At 37.7% G+C, this 25282-nt stretch overlaps 1 protein-coding gene across 1 annotated transcript in view; it reads left to right on the top strand.

Moving 5' to 3' along the window:
- Nucleotides 1-16227, top strand: part of LOC145990542 (uncharacterized) — a 147038-nt gene extending 130811 nt beyond the window's left edge. The window contains exons 19-22 of the mRNA XM_083126236.1: nt 2486-2548; nt 8141-8330; nt 12298-12389; nt 15493-16227. Of these exons, the coding sequence (XP_082982362.1) occupies nt 2486-2548; nt 8141-8330; nt 12298-12389; nt 15493-15629 (482 nt within the window). The 3' untranslated portion in view covers nt 15630-16227. The remainder of the gene's footprint in view (nt 1-2485; nt 2549-8140; nt 8331-12297; nt 12390-15492) is intronic.
- The last annotated feature ends 9055 nt before the right edge of the window (nt 16228-25282 follow it).

Genomic DNA, 25282 nt, shown 5'->3' with positions numbered 1-25282 from the left:
ATGCTCTATTTACTATAGTAAAATATGCAATTAAAGAATGCAAGAAAATAATAAATATATAAAAGACGTTAATTGTGTATCATATTGAATAGGTGAAGTTAGGTTGCTTTAGACAGAGACCCTTTTCTTTTAATAGACACGCTACTTGAAACTTGCTATTTTAGCTCTATTTCAATTATATAATGGTCCTTGTACAACTTAAATGCCAAGTTCTTTGCTTTGGGAACAAGGGTCGAGTCCTGCGCGTTAGAGACTCGAATTCTCGTTTAATTGGAAGCGTCACTTCCGACAAAATCTTGGACCTTGCGGACTTAGACTCAGGTAAGCTAATTAGGACGGGACACGGCCATCTTTAATAGAGGCCGAAGCCTTCAATTTGGCAACCCTGTAAACCGTGACATCAGCCGGACGATGTTTCTCGGAAGAAACATTAGAGAATGAACGTCCAAAAGTAAAAAAAAGTAATAATTTTATGAAGCCTATTCATCCCGTAATAACTTCATTCGCTCAAATTGTATTCACTAGTGTATTGAACGTTATTTTTCCTAAGTAAAGCAATATGTTATGAAGTTTTTCAAAATATACATTACATGTTTTGAGCAGCATATCAGCATTTCACGGAGCATTCCTTACGTTTCACATGTGGTGAATCATCGAATATAATAAATATCCCATATTGATGTCATTAACATTCTGAATTATAATGAGCAAAATAAATTAGCGACGTCGAAGAGCTATAACCATGACACGGAGGCTTAAAACATGTTTACGTAAAAAGCAAATTCCACGCTGACGCTGAGAAAAGTTGTGTGCATTAGGCACCACACCCTAAGCTTTTACTTGTATTAAGTACAAGGGTTATACTACAACACTCAAACAACAATTGGGAAACAATTCAAACTCAAACAAACCTCGAAGAGCATAAAATTGCCTAACCTAACAAAAACTGTAGAACACAAAATCACCAATTCCTTCACTGTAACACATCTCAAGAGAAAAACAACGGAAATATAACACCTTCTAATTTCTAAACCATGCAAAATTATCGACTTTCTTGCAGGGACTACAGATAGTCACCAGCAGTCGGCATTATTTTAGCGTTGTACATAGATGGGCTATATGCAAACAAAACAAATATTTGTACATATGCACATCGTAATTACAATGTACTGTCTGTTGAACAAAATCTTGGCAATTATGTCATAGACTGCTAAAATGAAGACGTTGTACAGAAATATGTAGGCTACATAACATTTATTTAAACTCTGAATGTAACACTCGTTCATGCTGGTTTATCACATCCACAACTACTTTGTACGTCTTACTTTTGGAATTTTAAGTCCAGTGAGTCAACGCTTTGCTTATATAATCTTTAGTCCATAGGGATTTCGTTTTACCGTGTACTAAGTATTGTATTTCAGTGTCACTGAACACTTTTCCCAAGATATTCGTGAGTTTTCTTGTTACATTGTCGGTTAGGTTATGTTGAAGATTTTGAATTTATTTAGTTTTTTTATGTTAAAGCAAAGTTGCAAGAGCTTGTTCTTAATCTGTAACTTATTAATTTCCTTATGTAAACGTGTGTTGTTCTTCTGTAAGCGATGAATAGTGTTTTCCAACAACGAAACATTGCTAGGAGTGTCTGTACCTACGTCTATTTTTATTTTTTTCGGCGACATAACGTTTCCTTATTTCACACTTTTCGTAGCGTACATCTCCACAGTCTTTATCAGCACATCCTAAAAATGATTCATGTTTTGAAGAGGAAGGTTCAGGAGAATTTGCTACACCACATTCTCTATTATTTTGGTGTAATTTTAGTGACGGCACTGCAGTTGGCTTCAGTACTTTCTTTGTTGGCAAACACAAAAGTTCTGCTCTAACATCTCGCACATAGTCTTCTTTACAAAAATGGGAACTGCACACTCTCGCATTTTTAATATTAATATTATGTTCTCGATCAGAAGCACGAATCCACTGTTTACTTACACGATTATCAGCTGGAAATCTATGATATTTTATATCACTTTCTTTAATTTTTTGGTTATAATTCTCGCAGCTTGTTACTGCACAATTAGGCATGATTATAGGTGGAATGAACAAAACAATCTCAATTTCAAGAGAAATAATACAATAAAATATATCGAATGCGACAAAATCAATAACCTTCTTGTTCCGATTTTTGCGACGTGTTAGTAGCTAAATGTACCCCGCACCAAACTTACTGCACATAGCAACGAGTGACGAGCACCGTCAAATCCGATCCTCCCAGATGACGTAATACATACGTACTTCACATAGCAACGAGCACCCCTGGGCGAGACAGTGTTGCCACATTTCAGGATTCCGGCCTTTATAAAGCAGGCCGTGGACTGGACCAACAATATAGAGTCCGAGCCACTGTGCCTCCATCAGGATTAAATCCACCTGATTGGTAGCTAATGTCTTAAAGCAATAATTTATGTAGTTTTTACCTCTTTTTCAGATGAAGAGAACACAACATTCTGTGGGCCAGGGAAAGTGGAATGCGTCTTGAAAGTTGCTGCAGGTAACGCAAAATTGTATCTCTTGGAATTACAAAAGTTTTCTTCCCTTTTTAACTTTACTTAACCATTTGCTTTAGAAATGCGCTAAATTACCTGCGTGAGTATACACTCATCTTTCATAATAGTTAATAGGTAAAAGCATCTTTTTCCCGACGTGTTGCTAAATTTAATGGTGCTAATGGAATAAAGATGAAAGTTTGATAAACCAAACATGATTTTTTAAAAAAAATTTAAATACTAAAAGAAATTATCCTAACTTAAGTAACAGAAATTGAGAATTTTAAATCCAATAAATGGCAACATTAGATTCACTAGATATTGGGTGTGTTGGGTTAATTAGTATATACATAGGTTCATTAACGTGTCACACACACGTTAATGAACCTATGTATATACTAATTAATAATCTTTCACACATACGTCTATGCTTCAATATATGTAGATCTTATAGTCATAAAAGGCATTAAATTGTCTCCCAGTTATTATTCGACGTCTCGATTATTCGTAGTATTACAAAAGAGTGTCGAAACAGGTATGAGTTCATATATACAGGGTGTCATTTTAATGGCGCCCACGGACCACAGATTCGTATAGAGGACATCAAAACAAATAACTTTTCCCAGTAACATTTTTCTCGTTGGTGCGCCGATTCGATGCTACAGCCATTCAAAAAAGACCGTTTTGCCGCCTGGATGCTGGCAACCCAACACAACATTTGATCGTACCTGTGACGTCATATCCTGCGGCGAAACAGCGCACGGGAGGGTTGCAAGGAACACACAAATGTTGTGAAAAATGACAAACTACCAACCACATTATTAACTGTAAAACAAAGCGAGAAACGCGTCCAGAAGACCGAACATCATAGCCTACCAGCTAGAAGATCAGCAGTCATCTCAGGGGAAGGGCGAAGTGAACCAATGATATGAGAAATGGTAAAAAACGTATTCAAAATGAAATGTCAATGTCGGATTTTGTCTCAGCCTACATCTAAAATATCAACAACAATAAATTTTATTGGACTTGGAGCTTACACATGGCTGTTTACGCCCAACTACATGCCAAATATTCGCAAATCTCGTTGTAAGGTTGATATCTACAGGTTTGTGTCCAGATGCCTTATGGTACTTTTGTGCTGATAACGGAAGTATCCGAGGTTCACGTTGTTACATTACGACTAGAACACGTACAACCACAGTAACAATGTAATGATGAATCAGTAGCAAATATACTACGCTGTTCACAGTTCCAAACTATTACATGTGTATCCGGTGCATAGATAAACACATAGTCGTCTTAGAGCTTGTATTACTACTACTTATATCCCTGTATTTTCAATCATTTTTGCCACTTGCCTCATAATGGTCTGAATATACAATATATTATCTGTTGCTTACCTTTGGAATTTTGAGTTCTTTCATTTCTATTTTGTCATCTGTTCAGTGTGTCACAGACAACTAGTATCAGAAGAACGAAGTGGATAGACTAAATTGTAGATGCCAACTTGGTAACTAGATTTGTAAATATTTGACATGTAAGCTGAGACAAAATTCGATGTGACCACTTCCACTTGAATTCTATTTTCTTTCTACTATTTTTCGTATCGTTTGTTTACTTCCTGTTAGGTTACAGAATGTGTTTTCTCGTTTTGTGTTACGGTACATAATGTGGCTGATTGTAGCTATGTCATTTTTCACAGAGTATGTGTGTTCCTGGAAACCCTGCAATGCATCGCTTCACGACGGGATATGACGTCACAAATGCTATTAAATGTTGTGTGTGGTTGCCAGCATTCAGGCGGCAAAACAGGCTTTTTCGAACGACTGTAGCGCCGAAACGACGCACCAACGAGAAAAATGTTAGTGAGAAAAGTTGTTTGTTTTTATGTCCTCTATACGTTTCCGTGGTCCGTGGGCGCCATTAAAATGACACCCTGTATATGGAGTCAAAGGGCAATTATCATTACGAGGCCCTCCTCTATACAATTCCATTTATAATTGTAATGCCAAGTTATTTTTGATACATTTCAAATATCTGTTTCTCTAAATATTGTGGTCCCTTTCAGAACAATTTTCTCCAGCGTAGGCCTCTTTGCAGTCTGGTGCTGTGACCCCCCCCCCCCTTCTTCCAAGCCTCCAACTAAATCCGGGCTTAAAGTGTAAATCACCAACCCTGAGACCTTCTGTAAACAAACGGTCTCACCGATTCGATGTATCACTCCGCGTCAGCTGATTCATGACCGCAATCATCTGCTGTTACACTCATAGTTCGCTGCACCTATTCATTTTATATAAGAGCCTCTGAATGTGAGAACCCGCTCTCAAAACATCAGACGAATATGCAGCCGCATACATTGTTACTCTCCCGGTCATTCTCTCTTTCATAACCCTTAAAACTGCAGACACTGACACACCACTGCACTGGGATACGAACTTAACCACTTCATTTACTGGTTTCTCAGGATACCACTGACAGAACGTTACATAAATATTGAGTAGAATCTGTTTCTCACCCCTTTTCAAAGGCTGTCCTTGCTGGTGTTTTGAAAACAAGCTCTGATAACACGGAGACTTTCCCGCATGCATAGAACTCGGCATATTATTTTCTAAGGATAAGTCAGGCAATATTACTAAGTTGCACTACTTTCTTGCTGTTCACATGATTATTTTTAGAAAATAACCAATTTTATAAAATATCATTATGTACACAAATCTCTAAGCTCATTGAAAGTTACAATGCATATTACTACAAAATGTTCACACTTACCTTGCCTTGCCATGTCACCAAGTTATTTTACGAAGTGCACTACATTTGGCGGAACAAAAATCGTTAGTAGGATGCTTGTCAAAGTTTCCAACCACAATAAATTTACGAACTTTCTGTCTTGTTTTGATGATCATCATCAATATATTTATTGGACTTACAGCAATGCATATGGCTGTTTATGCCCATTATATATTTTATTTACATAAGATACAATTTACATAAAATCTACAAACAAATTTCAAATACACTCCTATCTATATCATCCTCAGAAATATACTTTACCATGTTATATCATTTTGTCTAAAAAAATGCAAGTAAAATATATACAATTCGCATGCAAGAAAGAAGCAAAATTTATGGGAAATGATTACTGATGCAAAGAGTTAACCATAAAGGTGAAGCAATAAGTAAAAAAAGAAAGAGCATTGGGTTTAAAGTGAGACGTCATTTGCGGCAGCGTATCCCATACTACAAATTGGCTGTTGTTTTACCTTACGTAATGAATCCTATAACACAGCTGGATTTTCGTGTGGATTATTTTACTTCTGGGTCAATCCATATGAAATCATACCAGCTGGTTGCTTGACCATTTTTAAAAAAGTTTTTTTTGAGTGGTGTGAGCCTCATATATTGACAGTTCAGAACCACTCTTATTTTATTTTTACTATCACCGATTTGAAGATGGCGGGCATTTTTTTATCATGGCGCGCGTCATTTTCTCCATTCGTAAGCATCAGCGGCAACTTTTTTTTCTCAGCTCTGGTAAGTCCTACGACAATGAGACAAAATCTGTGATGTTAAGCACATTATAGGCTACAATTATATTTCTGTGTAATTTTCTAAATATTATTCCTTCATAATAAATTTTAAGGTTAAAATTGTGTATTTTAATCGCTCAAAATGACATTTTCGGACATTTTTTTGAGGGGGAAGGCAGTTTACTTGACACTTGAATTTTTTTGCGCAAGTACCTGTGTACCAATAGAGTACATCAAAATTATTTGAAGCTTGAGACTTTAATATTTGTTTTTCTACAGGGTCATAAACATGTACTTTTTGTTAAAAAAATCCAAGTTCAGGGTTAAATATCTCTGGTGGGCAGTTGTTTAAAAATCTGAAATTTGTACACAATACAGTACTTCAGGATAAGTAACTTCAGTAAAAATTTTGAGTTTGAGATTTAATTGGTTTAGGAGATACAAAACTCGTGAAAAATGCAATGTTTTGCATTAAATATGGTATGCCTAATTTCATTTGTTATTAACATTTTGTGTTGAAATTCTGCAAACTGTAATTTGGAATGTCAATGAACAACATTACAATCCTGAAATGGCTCTGCAATAAAGTATATATACGAGGGCGTGCTGAAAAGTAACGCTTCCTATGTTTTTATTTTCTTTATTACCTTCTAAACGCATTTTGGATTTTGAGCAACCATACATTGCACTTATAAGACTTTCCCGCTTCTCAATTGAAGGTTTCAAACTTCTATCGCCAGGGGGTGCTGAACTATTGCGAGGAAAATGGCAGCATGTAACCATGCAATGTTGGCGAAGCGCCTGAAGTAGCGTGCAGTGATCGAGTTTCTAAACGCAGAAAATGTGCTACAAATTGACATTCATCTGAGACTGAGGGAATATTATGGGGATGAATGTGTTAGACATCAGTACTGCGTGATCTTGAGTTTATCATGCTCTTAAAGAAAACCTCAGCTGAACACGAATCCTATGACCTCCATCACTTCTAATTCCTGGCCTTTCACTCCATTCTCTCACATAGCTGAGATTTTTTCAGCTGTGGGTTTTCTCGTATATATACTTTATTGCAGAGCCATTTCAGGATTGTAATGTTGTTCATTGACATTCCAAATTACAGTTTGCAGAATTTCAACACAAAATGTTAATAACAAATGAAATTAGGCATGCCATATTTAATGCAAAACATTGCATTTTTCACGAGTTTTGTATCTCCTAAACCAATTAAATCTCAAACTCAAAATTGTTACTGAAGTTACTTATCCTGAAGTACTGTATTGTGTACAAATTTCAGATTTTTAAACAACTGCCCACCAGAGATATTTAACCCTGAACTTGGATTTTTTTTAACAAAAAGTACATGTTTATGACCCTGTAGAAAAACAAATATTAAAGTCTCAAGCTTCAAATAATTTTGACGTACTCTATTGGTACACAGGTACTTGCGCAAAAAAATTCAAGTGTCAAGTAAACTGCCTTCCCCCTCAAAAAAATGTCCGAAAATGTCATTTTGAGCGATTAAAATACACAATTTTAACCTTAAAATTTATTATGAAGGAATAATATTTAGAAAATTACACAGAAATATAATTGTAGCCTATAATGTGCTTAACATCACAGATTTTGTCTCATTGTCGTAGGATTTACCAGAGCTGAGAAAAAAAAGTTGCCGCTGATGCTTACGAATGGAGAAAATGACGCATGCCATGATAAAAAAATGCCCGCCATCTTCAAATCGGTGATAGTAAAAATAAAATAAGAGTATTTCTGAACTGTCAATATATGAGGCTCACACCACTCAAAAAATAAACTTTTTTAAAAATGGTCAAGCAACCAGCTGGTATGATTTCATATGGATTGACCCTTCTATGAGTTTGCAATGCTTTCTGCATACAGGTGGTTTTGTTTACAGAAGGTGTCAGGGTTTGTGATTTGAACTTTAGTTCCATGTAGAAAGTGTGTGACCTATTATTCAAGGGAAAAAATAATAATGCTCCGAATTAAAAGCAAACACTAATCTCGTGAATGTGATTAATAAGATATGTAATGAAAATTAATCCCTTTTTTTATTAGTGGCACGTTCCAGAAGGCTGTTTCAAGACATCCATAATATTTCGGATTGGTCAGAAGAGGATAAAAAGGATTTGACCACGATAAACAAATGTGGCGTTTGTCTCCCAGCATGCACTGAGGTGCAATATGACGTTCAGACATCACAATCTGCTATCGACATGGAGACACTGTCGAAATTAGGAGTGGAGGGGTAATTATTTGTAAACAATCTTGATATTCATATTATACATAATGGAAAAAAAATGTTTACATTTCTCACACCTCATGTTTGCATTTTCCAAATATATTTGACATCTCTTTCTATTTTATTTTTGGGAGTAGATATTACTTTTACATTTTCAAAAGAGGTGTTATGGTTAGTTTTGTAAATTTGAGTGCAAAAATTTATTATTTTTGTATCTAAAGAGGACCCTTGTAAAAGTTGCCAGCGAAAAGTTATTGTTTGTGAAACGCCAATGTTATTTCAGCAACAGATGATTTTCACGGAACACCTATTTTGCCACTGCATGGGTTCATTTAACGCATTCGCACTTGTGTCAATGCTACTACTAACGCAGGCGGACACTATGTGTCATTTGATGAAATATCAGTATGTTGAATCATGCTAATTCATTGACCACATGCCACCATATATGCACCATATGCCACGGCCTCAAAACAACTACAACCAAATGTGTATACTAATCAAACACTAATTGTATACATACATATGTATATATTGTGCAGAGCACATGGGAGAAATCTCAAAATCATATCGTCTCATCAATCAAAACTCGGTCAGGAAGTGACAAACAAAATACCACTTATATGACGTCGAACGCCGAGCATACCATAATCTCTGTCGGGTGTAACTGCGAGATCAAAACAAGAAAACAACTGTAATCGCGGAAAGATTGGTCAGCAGACGTCATGGCAGACGAAATTTGGAAGGAGTCAGAAGTCATAGTTGCAACGAGGCGCTTAAATAATCGACACATCAGGCAAAGCGACGTCAACCGTCGGCGGCACGAGATACGGAGAGGACCCCGTGGACTGCAACCCCTGCAGCCTATGCAGAGGGTCACATCACGCCGTTAGGATCCTGCACCAACAGCGGCCCTTTGATCTGCCTTCTGGCCGCCGCCCGTTGCCCAGTGCCGACGTTCGCCTGCCATCACCATCCCCGTGAGCCAGCGTGTGGCAGAAGCCCATCCGAGACTATAACGGTCAAATATTGAGTAACAGGTAATTAATCTAATTGCCCGTTATTAGGAATTAATTACAATTGGTAATATTAAAATCCGTCGCGAATACAGGTGTCTAGCGAACTGCCTTAGCCAACACTAGCTTGCTCAACCACCGTTTTTCGCCCGAATTAGGATTTACATGCATTCTTATGGGAAATAGCAGGAAAAGAGCAACTTCTAAACCAATGGACCGAATTGGATGAGATTTTAACCAGCGGAAGACCACATATTGAAAGTACAGATTCCAAGATTTGAGCCTTATCAGAACAGAACTACGGGAGTTATGAATTATTAAAGATCTATCGCTGAATTCAATGGGAGACGGAGTCCTGGTGAGTTGGCTCTTACTAAACGTGTCGAATACAATAGCCGAGGATTTAACCTAATCTCTGCACGAGGGGCTGCTACCAGAGGTTAAGGACCGGAGTGAGCATTGACTAGGATAGGAGGACAACGGTCAAAGCACCAGAAACAATAAACAAGCACCTGATCACAGAGACTAGAGCGTCACCTCGTTCAAATCTGGAATAAAAGGGATGATTGGGAATAGCGAGAGATAGTTTTGCCTAGAATCGCCACCGGAGTGTGAGCTACGCGCGACCTAGCTGCGAGTCGCAATCAGACCCTTGGTCTGGACTTGTTTTTCCTCGAGTGAGTATTTTAGAGCCATGGAGTAGAGCAGAGTAGAACCAGGGGGTCGTTTTCCCCCTCGCCGTCAACGCATCCGTGCACATACGTGTGGTTATGTGAGAATAACACCAGACACGTCCACCTGTGTCAATCGTCCGAAACAACGTCCTAAGTAGTAAAAGTTAATAACATTTGATATCCATGTGAAACCGCGAATGGCTCATCGCGTATGTTCGTCTCATCGCCCAAGCCACGTATCTGTACTTACGAGTGACCGCGAAGAACTGGCCTATTATTGCGCAAGTTGTCGTGTGGAGTCGACAGTGTACGTGTACCGTCCTGGACGTCCCTGCGAAGTGAACGAGTGAAGCCAGGATCCGATGATGCCAGATGGAGCTGCCGACTGATCCACTTTCGCCAACCAGGATAACCGCGAAGTACAACACTGGAGTGCAGATGTCTTCCAGAACTGTAGGACCACTTTCACCCAACCCAGGTCAGAGGGAATGCAGCGAAGGTAAGATCCAACCATGTGCGTGTGTGAGAGAGATGACGCCAATCTACCGCGAATCTGCGTAAATCAAATCATTGCATAACTTAAATCAGTGCTATGGCATCCCTAAACATCGTTATTCCGGCGGAGTAATCAATGTTACAGATCGGAGTTTATGTTAACAGCAAACTATAGTTCATTGAATATATTTATATCTTCAGAAAAGATAAAAGGGGTTCGCACGAGGAACAATTATTCACTTTATACTTAAAATCCTAAACGGTAAATTGTAAACGGCGATGCAGCCAAGAAATAGCATGAGTATAGTCAAAGTATTAATGAATCTAACCTTTGTAATTGTCATATTGTCGCAATATGCCATGGAATGTGTGTATGAATGAGAGAGAGAGAGAATGAGGGCAAGATGTATTGTTTGTTTATCTGTGCTTTAATATATGTGTATATTCAGAACCACCGTAGTATTATGTAACGTCATTTCAGGTGCATGAATCTAATCCTCCTAGGTTTATTCTTGGTAACTCCGACTGTAGGCACTTATCCTGACCGTATTATATTTCATGTGATGTTTAATCCGCGTGACAGGTGTCACGGGGAGCGATTCTGCGTTGTTGCGTCGCTAAGTCCAGTTGAGTTGATCCTGTTTCAGCGCGTAACAAGACCATCGCTCACGTCCGCTCGTACGACCAATCCGACCGCGAGAGTACCGACGCCGAAAAATTGCACTCCGTGGGGCGCAGAGAACATCTGAGGAAGAGATCGCCAGAACCTCGTCAGCCGCTTTCCCGGGCCAAGTCGTTCCCCACAAAGATACACACTGACACAAAAATTGCCTGCCAGCGAGTCGCTCACGAGCTGTTTTAACTGCCTGAACGAGGGTAAGTTGTCGACCAAGAGCCTCCCTTATTCTCTCCACACCTTGGCTAGGGGCAAGCAGGGGCGATAAGTGGGTTTAAGCAAGATCACACGGGTCATTCATCCGAGTTGAGCAAGCGTTCACCTACCGATTCCTCTCAATGATTCAAGGAATCCCAGTGAACGCATCAATATATATATATATATATATATATATATATATATATATATATATATATATATATATATATATATATAAACCAATTAAATATTAACCAGTAGACCTACAAAAAAACTAGTTGCATCAAAATTTAGCTTATTCAATTCTGCGTTAATCTATGCTAACCGAAAAAAATAATCGAGTATGTCTTATATTTTTTAACGTCGTGAGAACAAAAAAGGGGCGGTTTTTTGAAGATTTGCCATGTTCCGCGTTCATCTTTACTTCGCTGAATAAAAATCTGTATTAAATAGGTTTCTCAATGTGAATTGACAACGATAATGGATTTTAAAAATAGAGACTAAGAAAAAGTTGTTTCGCAAAATTCATAATAACGGTTTTTTGACAATTTTTTGAAATTTGAAAATTAAGATTTATGTTTCAAACCCTTCTACCTACACCATACTAAAATTTCATCACGATCGAACAACCCGCTTTTTATTTATAGAATTTCAAGAAGAGCAATCGTTTGCGAAACTGAAAAAAAGGGCCCTTTTCTTGTACTCACGACGTTAAAAAATATAAGACATACTCGGAATTTTTATTGGTTAGCATAGATTAATACAGAATTGAATAAGATAAATTTTGATGTTAATCATTTTTTTGTAGGTCTACTGGTTAATATTTAATTGGAGTCTAAACTCTAGTATCTTTAATATTTAATCCGATAGTAATAATTTGTTGATGAACTTGTTTGATTATTTTATCTTTGCAGTTGGTCAGTTTCATCTGTGTCGGTATTCTTCAAGGAGTTACAATTCATCCCAAAACATAGGAGTGAACTGTATGGTTGGACCGATTTCTTAGGTAACAGCAAATGTAATTTTTTTTTCAGAATAACGGGACAAATTTGAGTGTGTAGAAAATTATTTTATTTTTCGATACTAATGCTTAGATACCAGCAACGTTAGAAGACTTCTTCATACTCCAGAGTCATGATTGGCCTCCTTGTGGTAGTAACTTCCAACCGAGTTCCTGTAGTGTGCTAATCGTATGGGGGGACAGTATGCGGAAGTTCATTGTCTTGCAGAAACAGAACATCTTTGGTGATCGAACCTTGTACATAAAAATATTACAAGAATTACCAATTCATTATATTTATGCAAGTTAATTATAATGAGTGATGAAAATAGTAAGCACATATTTGGATGTTCATATTGCACCTTCATGCTCAGATTAGCTGCATTTATTTTCCGCCATATATAGCATGAAATAGAGAAAGAATGTAATAAAATTACCCCAAATTACATTTCACCTCATGCTACAATCACACAAGACCCAAGATTCATGCACCCCTAGTTATATATAAGAGCATTACATCATTATTAACTTCATCATTGTGTCTCCGCATGTGTGTATGTATGTATATAAACACACATACACACATTCATTTCACTCTAATCCGCTCACCACTGCACATTTCATTTCAAAACTCCCTTAGGCAGAATTTCAGATCGAACCCGAGCACTTGACTCGTCCCTTTTGTGAAGTTCACAAGGGGAATTTTTAAGTTTGTCTTTTTCGATCTTGAAACCTTTAGTCCTTTCTCATTACAACAACTACTTTCCATTCAGACAAGCAATGAGAAGCTGGCATGTTATAAAATCCAAAACAAACTGTCAAGTTTGACCTAGAGAACTGAAATGCATAGTTAGACGACATACTTTTGGCACGATAAGGACGATAATATGCACCTGGATTCTCGTACAGTTACCGTTAATTCAAGAGCAACTCATTTCCTTTACAGTGTCTTCATTTTAGATACAATACCATAAAAATATTTTATTTTCATTATATTCATGGATGCGAATTTTACTGCTTGTACCACCTCAAATAATTTGACAGACGCAAAACGATGTCGTTCAAATAATCTCGTTTTCGGTAGCTAAACGCAAATAGTGTGTTTTATCTGCATTATCTCTCCATCCAAAAGAATCAAAGCCACCTTCAAACTATTATACAGGGTGTTCCAAAATGAATATCGGGGTTTTAATTAAGTGTATATTATATTATTCACAATACAGAAATGAAACATACCTTAAAAGGAAGGGTAACTCAAACAGTTTTTTGTCACAAGTTACAAGTGTTCAATGTGGGATCTCCTTGTGACACGGCACACATCTAGTCTGTAGGCAATTTCTTCCCACACTGAAGCTAGCATATCTGGTGTAACAGACTCCACAGCTCCATCAATCCTGCGTCGCAATTCAAGGGAGGTTGACAGGTAGCGATGGCACGTATGCACTATCCTTTACATACCCTCACAAAAAGAAATCGCAGGGAGTGAGGTCGGGAGATCTTGGGGGCCATTGCGGAAGAGCCACGTCATCCTCACAATGACGACCGATCCATCGTTTGGGAAAAACAGCATTCAACCAATTCCGTACTTCACGATGAAAGTGAGGGGGCGCGCCGTCTTGTTGGCAGATGATGTTCCTTTTTTGCTCACGATCCAGTTGACGGTAGAACCATTGCTGGAGCATGTCCAAATAAGCAGTACCACTGATAGTGTTTCCACAAAGAAGAAAGGTCCATACACTTGTTCTTTGGATAGAGCACAAAATACATTCACTTTTGGCGAATCCCTCATGTGCTGCACTGTTTGGTGTGGATTTTCAGACCCCCAAATACGCACATTATGCGTATTCACTCGTCCAGTAAGATGGAATGAGGTTTCATCACTAAAGATCACACGTGTAAGAAAATCATCTTCCATGTCAAGCACATTTTCGCAGAAGTTGGCACGGGTCACATTATCTTCAGGCTTTAGGGCCTGTAACAGATGTAGACGGTATGGCCTCACGTGCAGTCTCTTTCGTAACACCCTCCGAATAGTCGTGGACGGCACTGACAGTTCTCGACTCGCCCGCCTTACAGATTTCCTGGGACTTCGACCGAAACTTGCTCTGACCTGTCCCACTTGCTCATCTGGTAGACGTGGTCTTCCGGAGCTCTTTCCTTTGCACAAGCATCCCGTATTCTTAAATCGGTTGTTATCCGATGGGGGATCACATCCATATTCCCGCCGAAAAGCACGTTGCACTCCAATTGCTGAGTTACACCTTGCAAATTCCACAGAAGGCTTTACGCTCAGGAGTCATCTCCATCTTTACTACCAGCGCCGTGCTGCGGCGGAGTTACGAAACATCACCTTCGAAGTAGAAACAAAAACTATTTGAGTCACCTTTCCTTTTAAGGTATGTTTCAGTTCTGTAATGTATAAGTAATAGAAGATACAATTCATTGAAACCCCGATATTCATTTTGGAACACCCTGTGGTGCCATTAATTGAATCACTTGATCGGTGCTCCTGGAATACTCTATAAGGAAGCAAAAACTGTTTAAAATGAGTGCGAAATGATGGAATGAAGCTCAGAATTTATCTATCTTGAAAATAGCCATAACGTTTGTAATAAATTCAAAATAATTTTTTGAATATTCCATGTTTGATTCGCAGTTATGCAAATTTTATTTTAAAAATTGAGAGCTGTGTGGCCTGTTATAAATTTGGAGGTTGAACATTGTACCCTTCAAACAAAATCATTACTGCGACAGTGTTGGGGATTAAGAAACCCTCATGTCATACATCTTCTGCTTGAGGCAAATAAAGTGGTAATTGTGTCGCTAGAAATATAGCATTATTCTCACAATGTTAATAATCATCAACATTTTTGAAGCGAACATTTGGTTCAATGTTCACACGACCGGATCAAGAAAGTGTGGGGCGTTACCCCCACACCCCCTATACGCCTTCATGGCGTGGTGCTATGCACAGGGGAACACTTTACTTTACTTTACATTTGGTTCAAGCTGATGCAAAAGTCGGGCTGAAGAAATTTCATTGTAGTTACTTCCAAACATTGTTGTGAATGTGCGCAATATGTATGTAATTTCTTGTCCCGTTTTTCAGCCAACTGTGGAGGTATTATGGGATTCTGCTTGGGATTCAGTGTCCTCAGCCTTATAGAGATCATCTACTTCCTTACGATACGTCTTGCATGCAAAATAGGTCTGAAATCATCATCCACAAAAATCCTTCCAACCTGAAGAGAAATGGAGGAACACACAACAGTTGAAGTACTTCAGGACATATCTATCCTCTTTTTAAAGTGTATATCAAGACAAACATTGCTGTGACATAAAGAATGTGCAGAAATTATTGGTTTTCCTATTTTGTTACACATCAACAGGAAATTACGAAAACGTTCGAGTGGACAAATCCATACTCAAGAGGGGGAGTTGTCAAAGACATGTGCGAAACCACGTTGTAGTTTTAAGATGAGTATTTAGCTTTATCTTCTGTGGTATTTGTTGTGAAATAAATAAATAATTATGTTACTTGGTAGAGACCTACGTGCTATCTATATACACCATGTTTCTCCTTTACACAATATTCCGAAACGAAATCCCACACAATGAATTGAATTAGTTGTGAAGATGTTCTCAGAGAGTAGTCAAGAGGCAATTGTGCAAACAATGATTTCTTGAATTGCTAAAAATAACATATATATCACAATACCTATTTGGAGCTAATGTTATAAACAACCTATCTGCAATACTTAGGACTTTATAAAGAACATAATTATATGGTAGCAACAACACACGTGAAGATAAAACAGAAGATTTTTTTTTTAAAAAATTAATACAGACATGATAAAATCTACAAAACGAATAATCAGAAGCATGTACTATTTGCTAATTCAAACTGTTTAATAAAAAATACATAAACAAAATAATGAATTTTCATGATTTTTTGAAAATATGCTCTTATCCTCAAAAACATTCATTTTTTCAGTATAGAAATCGCTTTAGGTAAAGAAGCACTATGTATTAAATCGGACGATATGGTACAATCAGACAGTATGGTATATTCTGGTCCTATCTTTCAGTGAGTGTTACATATTGGTAGTAACTAGGTCATATACTAATATATGCAATGAAAATAACCGTCACCAATGGTACCTTTTACAGCATCGATTGAATTTACATATTTCGGCAAATAATTTTATCTTTTTCATATCACGGTATTGGTTCGATTCATTTGGTTTGTTTGGCTTCTCCTGCTTTTGGCTAATCGCGAAGATGAGATGAGTTATGATATGATGTGATGAAACGAAGGGGCGCTCACAAAGAAGAACGATACCCAAGCCGGGACCCCTGGCGTCGTTGCACATCATGGAATTATTCTGTTTTAGATTAATGTTGAGGCATGTAGAGATTTCATTTAGTGTACTTCTTTAGTAGTAGAATCAGCCCGTTTCTGCGTCACCAAGTGAGCCACAGTGTTGCCAACCCACCCCAAGAAAATTTCACCATATGATATTTTACAGGCGAAGATAATTTATAAATAGGAGTTGGCAACACTGACTACTCGCTTCACAAACTTTTTTATTTTAATTTTGCCATATGATATTTCAGAGGCAAAGCTAACCTACAAATAGGAGTTGACAGCGATCTATGCTGTTATATTTTGTAGCCTTCTAAGATGATACGTATGCAGTAATAGTGGTGGTGGTGCAGTGTTAATGTCCCCCCTCCTCCTCCTCCTCCTCCTCCTCTGTCTTTTCTAGCATACTGATCTATTGCATGCTAACCAAACCTTAAGCAATATTGGGAGACAGACTCTTCTCTCTCTCTTGTAATGCCACGGACGGAAACATTCATACTTTTGTCCCCCACATGTATGTATGTATGAAATACGATTTGGGGAAGAGGGCCAAATTTTGAACTTACAGCCTAATTAATCTGCATGCATGCTTAATGTTTGACTTCTTTATTTCTAGTTCGACATGAGATACACACAATTTTCCTTTTTGAAGTACAGTTAATATTTCTGATTAATTTTACTGTCTAAAAGTGAGCAAATTCAAAGTGTGATCTTTCGTGAACTAAACTAACCTCACTCACCCACCCACATATAGCCTTACAGAGTAAAGCAGATGTGACTCAAAAGCAGAAAGTGGTGCATAGCTTTGATTGGTCGTGACAGGTCGATCTATCGTGAACTAAACTAACCTCACCCACTCATACATACACACTATGCCTTACAGAGTAAGGCTGCTATTTCATTTGTAAGAGATGACAGTTGCCAACACACAAGATCTATTGCAAACTAAATTAACCTACAACATAAGCCATGGACACACACACACCAAGCCTTCCAGATAGGGTATAAGCAACTCACCTCTTGCAATTGTTTTTATATTTTACGACGGGGAAAATTAACCTGCAGCTGGAAACACGGTTAAAGCTGCTTTCGACGAGCAGTGTTACCAAACTTACACTTTGCAAATATTTGTTTCTATAGGCTAAAGCTAATGCTCTACAGCTAGAAGCTTGAAACATATACACACAAAACACCCTAGCAGAGTATGCTAACGTACCTCATGTAAAAAATATTACCTAGTACAGGTTAAGCTGTGACATACAACTAACGATCGACACGACCACCTGACGAAAATAAGACACACAGACAGAGAGAGTGAGACAGCTTATACGCAGTTTTTCCTACACATGTACTGGGTATAAAAGGTAACTTGCAACAACTATTTCACTCACCTCCTATCAAAATCTCCTAACATATAATAAAATAACCACAGGTTTTTGATACTTGGTGTCAGAATATAGTGGTTTTAGACTGTAAATTCAGCCCGATTATTCTATTTGTGAAGAAAGAAAAATGATGATGCTTGCATTTGGAATATTTAATTCTTCTTTCTTGGCTTACGGTATTTTGCGTGCCCCAGTAACCTTGCAATCGATTCACGGAAGCTATGACGTGTATTTCCTGTTTCGCGAACATACGAGAACCTTTCACAACTGTTTTTAATGTTGCATCAGATAATATATTGCAAGAGCGAGTTGGTTGTGTATATAAATCTAGTCTTGGGAATGGACATGAATATAATGTCAAAATTATTGCATCACTTAAAACATTGATAAAAAGGATATTTATTGCACTGTGCTTTCTAGCAAAGGTATTATTGTTTGTAAATGTGGAATGCAAAAGCACAGTCCCCGGCCCCTCAGAGATTCGAATACTGTTAGGTTAAACAGCATAAAAATTTCATCACTGACAGCAGCATTGTCATATGGACAAAACAGATCTAGTAATGAGTTATAACCTGAGCTGTCTTGCAAATCTCTCGAGTTTGATATCTGGTGAAGGAATATGATGCCACTATAAACTGTACACAAAATATGCAGTCCCTGGCATGAGATGTACGAGGCTTATGAACTTCGACCTATACAGTTGTACAATGGATGTTCTTTTTAGTAAAGCATAGCGGTGTGTTTACGCTTATTTCAATATCAGCGAGCGTAATATGCAACATGCATGCAAAGAAGGGAGGGAGACCAAAATGGATAATTCTCATTTCGATTTCAATACTTATGCTAGTCACGATTCACCTGCTATGTAGAAGGACACTGGACGATGGCTAAAAGCGAGGAAAGGAGAGAAATGTTACCCTTTACTACTTTTTCCTGTGTGTGATGAAATTGTATCGTGATGTGAGGCTGAAAATAATTTCGAAAGCAGTCTCGAGCATCTTCGCGTTCAGCCAACAAGGGAAATAAAACATTACACATGGAGGACGCAACGGTATTGTCCATGGATGTTAAAATTTTTGGGTTTTTCTGAATAGACATGCATATCAGTTTTGCAGTCTCCAGATGGGACCGGAACTTTTGTTTTATTTGGACAAGGGGGTTCAGATCAATGCATGGACTAAAACTTTTGTCCACATCAAAATAAAAGAAAAAAAAATTTACTCCACTGCTCACTTGCATTGAAGTCGCCGTGTCTCATTGTATAGTCTTCCAATAGCACACCTCGCGGGGCGCACATTTCTATTTCTGCATGTATGCAAAATATAGTTAATCTCTGATGTGAAGCGAATGGAGAGTTTGTTTTTGCTGCTGTAATTAAATACTAAATCAAATCTTATTACATAACTTTGAATTATATTTGTTAATTCGATCTACTGTATATTATATCATTGCTATAGGTGGTCCATGTTATGTGCAGGTGAATTTCTTTTAAAAAATGTCTTGTTTCTCGAACCTGTGGTTTGTAGATTTGCTTTTGTTGGCAACAGAAACAGAAAATGGCACCATAATATTCTATACTGATATGGGTGTACTGTAATCATAACAATTTTCTAGTTAAAAGAAAAAAATCTATGTCGAGAAGCAATGTTGGGGGACTTGTCTGTGTTGGGTCTTATTAACAACTTCACAGCTGTACCTGCACAACTCATCGACTTCAAGGCAACAATGATAGGAAATGTGTGCATGGCTCCGAGAATACAATTTAAAATCACTAATGTGACATGAACCCCTTCAGCTGTGTGTATTTGAATATGCGAAAATTGACACTTTGAATAATCGAGGAGAACAATCACAAAAACAGCTTGCACCGGTATGGAGGGGAGTCACGTGTTCAAACTTCAGATATTTTTTTGTTAATCTGCAAATGCCCAGTGCGTACGGAGATCACTACGAAAATTGTAAAAATAGAAGATGCGAAGCTATTTTGGTTAATGCCAACAATGACGATGAATAATGGCTATTTTGATGAAATTGAGGAAGTGGGGCACTTAGAAAACACACGTCTGCTTCGAAGTGCGTTACACCAACAACTACAATTGTCCCCCACCACTATCCTGTTCTAGGTCGGATGACGTAGTGGTAACTTTGTTGCAATCCCACCCCCGATGGCGTAAGGACTTAAATGTTTCCATAACATGAAATATTGTTAATGGAAATGTGTCGTTTCTAATGTTCAATATAGAAATCATATAACAAGAAAAAGAAGAAAAGAAATGTTTCGGGCAGATACGGAGCCTCAACCCAAACACATATATGATCAGACAGAAAATCAACGATGCATTCATAATTTCAAATAGTGCAGTGAGAAACAACAAAGTAACTAACTCTCTAAGCTTCTTAAACCCGATGAGGACAAATACAAGCCCATCCTGACCTGAGAAAGATCTATATATCCACTATTTTTCAATCCTAACCGATTTTGCTTTTAGGTCCATTCAACCCCTCATGGTATACTGATTTTTTTTACGAGCTCCCACTGCCCTGATGGTGGAGGAAACGAATCTATTTATCCTTGCCAAGTTGGACATAAAAGAGCATGATGTGTGGGAGACTATAATTTATACATGTGGTTGCTTGGATGCTTACAGAGGATGACAAGATACCCAAGGATGCCATAGCTCGTGCGATTGAGGCATTTTCTTAAGCACATATTTTGATGAGTGTAAAGAATTAAGTAAGTCACAAGAGACTGAGGCATGGGTCGAATCTCTTGGTATAGGTTTGGATGCAGACAGGCACGAAGTTCTGTGTGTGTAGACACAATTGATAATGAGAAAATGCGCATGGTGGTTTGATTTACAGGTCCAATCCCGATTTGCCTTTTCGTGTATAAAGCGAACTTAAAGCTGCAATTTAATCAATCATTCTCTGGTAATTATATTCTTGTGTCAAGTACAACCCCCTCTAGAAACATTTAACATATATACTGCTTGTTAAATAACATTGTATTTCTGATTCTTTCATCCTCATAGTCATGACTGATCCAAGAGAAAAATATATTGTGCTGACATGGGAAACATGCAATAAAAATGCATGATCAATAGTCAAGGTCAAAAGCTAGCGGAAAGAATAAACAGTGAGAGTGATACACGCAAGCTTCCAGCCGTGTGATTTGCACAGAATTAGAAAGAAAATTTGATTGATCTTGCTCATGGATAGGATGAGAGATGGAAGGCTTCTGTTGCTAAACCTTCGGGTTTAAGAAGACAAGAGAATTAGTTGGTTAATACCGAGCTATTAGGAACGGGCATCCTTGAAACTTCATGCTGCAAGCCTTTCCCTCTACACATTTATTTCCGACACGATCCACGCTCTCGTTATGCTTTTTACAGATAACATCAAAAGCCGTGACATGCGATTTTCTGGCCCTTTCATTTACAACACAAACACTCATGTTTCTTTTTTACATCGTAATGATGAGGATACTCAGTACCATATAAGGTTTGGTGAGTCTCAGAGCTCCAGGAAAAATAAACTCCTGTAGGATTTTCCGTGTAGCAGTGAGACACGCTAGCACCGTATATTGAACTGCACATAATTTAGATTTTATTGAAAAGCAAGCAGAAGCCGTGTTGGGAGCAGTTTGAAGACTGGAACGGCTATGCCAGGACACTTATTATAATATAAACATTTCAGTATAATGTTTCGAGAATTGCTTTTCGATAATGTTTGGTACTTAATTTAATCAATTGTTAGACAAAACACAAAACTTTGAAATGAGAATTACGGCTCTTTGAAAATTTTTTAGGTACTTGAGAAACTATTGTAACACTCTTCGTAAAGCTGTATATACTATTTCCAACATTTCGTTCTTTTTGAGCCTGATATTGTGGTGAAATCTCTTTTCTGTTCTTTTTCATTGTTCCTACAATAGTTAGCCCAGTTTTTAACAGTACATCTACAAATTCCATGGAAGTGTACCAGTTATCAGTAGTTACATTTCTGTTGGTATCAAAATTAGGTTTACACAGTTTTACTACAGCCTGCCTATGTATAGAAATTTTTCTCGTTTTCACATAACTCTAGCCCATCTGTTCCTTTATCGCAATAGAGATAAGTATTGTAAATGTAATGTGTTCTCATTATTAGATCTAGTTATATTAGCACCAAGCGAATAGCAAGCTTGAGAATTGACATTAAATTCACTCAGAACTTGCAAAATTGCTTTCAGGGTTGACAAATCTCATACAACTCAGAAGTACTGCAAATCTATCTGATGACATGGGTACTCGAAATATGTCCTGTTCCGTCTGTAGCGAAAAGAGATCGAAAGTTTTTGTTGTTCTATTTAAAATTATATTGTAAATGAGGAGGCCAAGGAAGCTTTTCAGTTCTGTAAGGTTACAAGATTTGAGCACAACTCTATAAGAATTAACGTATTTCTTTCTCACATTTTGAAGGTTTTTTTTTGTTTGTCCATTTTAGCACGTTCTCCAGCATAGTGTCTGTGATAATGCAGTCCGATGCATCAACTGGATCTACTTTGTTTCTTCTTCGTAGTTCGGGATGAAACAAAAGAATTTTAATTTTATTATATTCCGGGACCCTGGTATGTTTCGTAGTCTCCACTGAAGATCTCTTGAATCTATTATTTACCATAAAAATATTTGTCACTTACGGTATTAGGTCTACTGTTTTGGTTGTCTTCATCGCTGTCAACTGATACATATGAATCGGTATCATGATTGCTTTGAATATATTCTTCGTCCTCAGAGTGGCAAATGTTTAACTCTATTAATAACATTAATTGTTGAATTTTATTTTAGGCTAGCGAGAACAACTGTTCTGCATATTCAACAAATTCATTTGATTAAAATGCAACAATATTTTACATTTCAACGTTTCTGTAGACGTTTAAACGTTTCAGAAAACCTTTTCTGGTTACGAAGATACGAGGAGAAGAGAGAGAGTGGTTGAATAATTTCGAGGAGAACATCTTAATAGGGGACAGTGTTTTTTTGTGTGTGTGTAACCACAATGTTATCGATGGGAACAAGGCAAGAACAACATTACCACTATGCTATCGGGGTGAAGAACATTTTCTCATTATCAATTGTGTCTACACACACAGAACTTCGTGCCTGTCTCCATCCATACCTATACCGAGAGATTCGACCCATGCCTCAGTCTCTTGTGACTTACTTAATTCTTTACACTCATCAAAATATGTGCTTAAGAAAATGCCTCAATCGCACGAGCTATGGCATCCTTGAGTATCTTGTCATCCTCTGTAAGCATCCAAGCAACCACATGTATAAATAAATTAGACTCCCACACATCATGCTCTTTTATGTCCAACTTGGCAAGAATAAATAAATTCGCTTCCTCTACCATCAGGAGAGATGGGCAGTGGGAGCTCGTAAAAAAGTTAATATACCATGAGGAGTTGAATGGAGCTAAAAGCAAAATCGGTTAGGATGGAAAAAGAGTGAATAGATCGATCTTTCTCAGATCAGGATGGGCTTATATTTGTCCGTATCGTGTTTAAGAAGCTTAGACAGTTAGTTACTTGGTTGTTTCTCACTGCACTATTTGAATTTTGAATAATCACATGTTAGTTATGAACGCATCGTTGATTTTCTGTCTGATCATATATGTGTTTGGGTTGAAGCTCCGTATCTGCCCGAAACATTTCTTTTCTTCTTTTTCTTGTCATCTGATTTATATTGAACATTAGAAACGACACATTTCCATTAACAGTATTTCATGTTATGCAAACATTTAAGTCTATATGCCATCGGGGGTGGGATTGCAACAACGTTACCACTACGTCATCCGACCTAGATCAGGATAGTGGTGGGGGACAATTGTAGTTGTTGGTGTAATGCACTTCGAAGCAGACGTGTGTTTTCTAAGTGCCCCACTTCCTCAATTTCATCAAAATAGCCATTATTCATCGTCATTGTTGGCATTAACCAAAATAGGTTCGCTTCTTCTATTTTTACAATTTTCGTAGTGATCTCCGTACGCACTGGGCATTTGCAGATTAACAAAAAAATATCTGAAGTTTGAACACGTGACCCCCCTCCATACCGGTGCAAGCTGTTTTTGTGATTGTTCTCCTCGATTATTCAAAGTGTCTAATTTTCGCATATTCAAATACACACAGCTGAAGGGGTTCATGTCACATTAGTGATTTTAAATTGTATTCTCGGAGCCATGCACACATTTCCTAACATTGTTGCCTTGTAGTCGATGAGTTGTGCAGGTACAGTGGGATCCATGAGTATTACCTTGCAAATTGTCCATCACCATGTTCGTGCACTTTATTTGACCCAATAAGAGCTTCAAGAATTAAAAGAAAACTCAAAATAAGCTGTTGACAACTTCTTCATCAGCATACATAAAAATCCATCGCTTAAAAACACATAGGATGTAAGAGAAATATTAATGAAAATAGTCATGGACAATTTGCACGGTAATACTCATGGATCCCACTGTACAGCTGTGAAGTTGTTAATAAGACCCAACACAGACAAGTCCCCCAAGATTGCTTTTCGACATAGATTTTTTTCTTTTAACTAGAAAATTGTTATGATTACAGTACACCCATATCAGTTTAGAATAACATGGTGCCATTTTCTGTTTCTGTTGCCAACAAAAGCAAATCTACAGACCACAGGTTCGAGAAACAAGACATTTTTTAAAAGAAATTCTCCTGCACATAACATGGACCACCTATAGCAATGACATAATATACAGTAGATCGAATTAACAAATATAATTCAAAGTTATGAAATAAGATTTGATTTAGTATTTAATCACAGCAGCAAGAACAGGGCCTCCCCGATGGCGCAGTGGTAGCGTCGTCGCCTTGTAATCAAGGGGTCCCGGGTTCGATACCCGGTGGAGGCACAAGTGGTTCGGATCCCACTTTAAACTGTAGGTCCAGTCCCGATTAGCCTTACTGTGCATAAAGTGGACTTAAAACAACATATCAATCAATCAATCAAAACAGCAGCAAGAACAAACTCTCCATTCGCTTCACATCAGAGATTAACTATATTTTGCATACATGCAGAAATAGAAATGTGAAATAGAATTCTTTCCATGCATGTTGCATATTACGCTCGCTGATATTGAAATAA

This window comes from Lepisma saccharinum, chromosome 7 (genome assembly GCF_977018435.1).
Source record: "Lepisma saccharinum chromosome 7, izLepSacc3.1, whole genome shotgun sequence".
Lineage (NCBI taxonomy): Eukaryota > Metazoa > Arthropoda > Insecta > Zygentoma > Lepismatidae > Lepisma > Lepisma saccharinum.
Note: the sequence above shows the minus strand (reverse complement) of the source record. Positions and strands in the feature narration are given on the sequence as shown.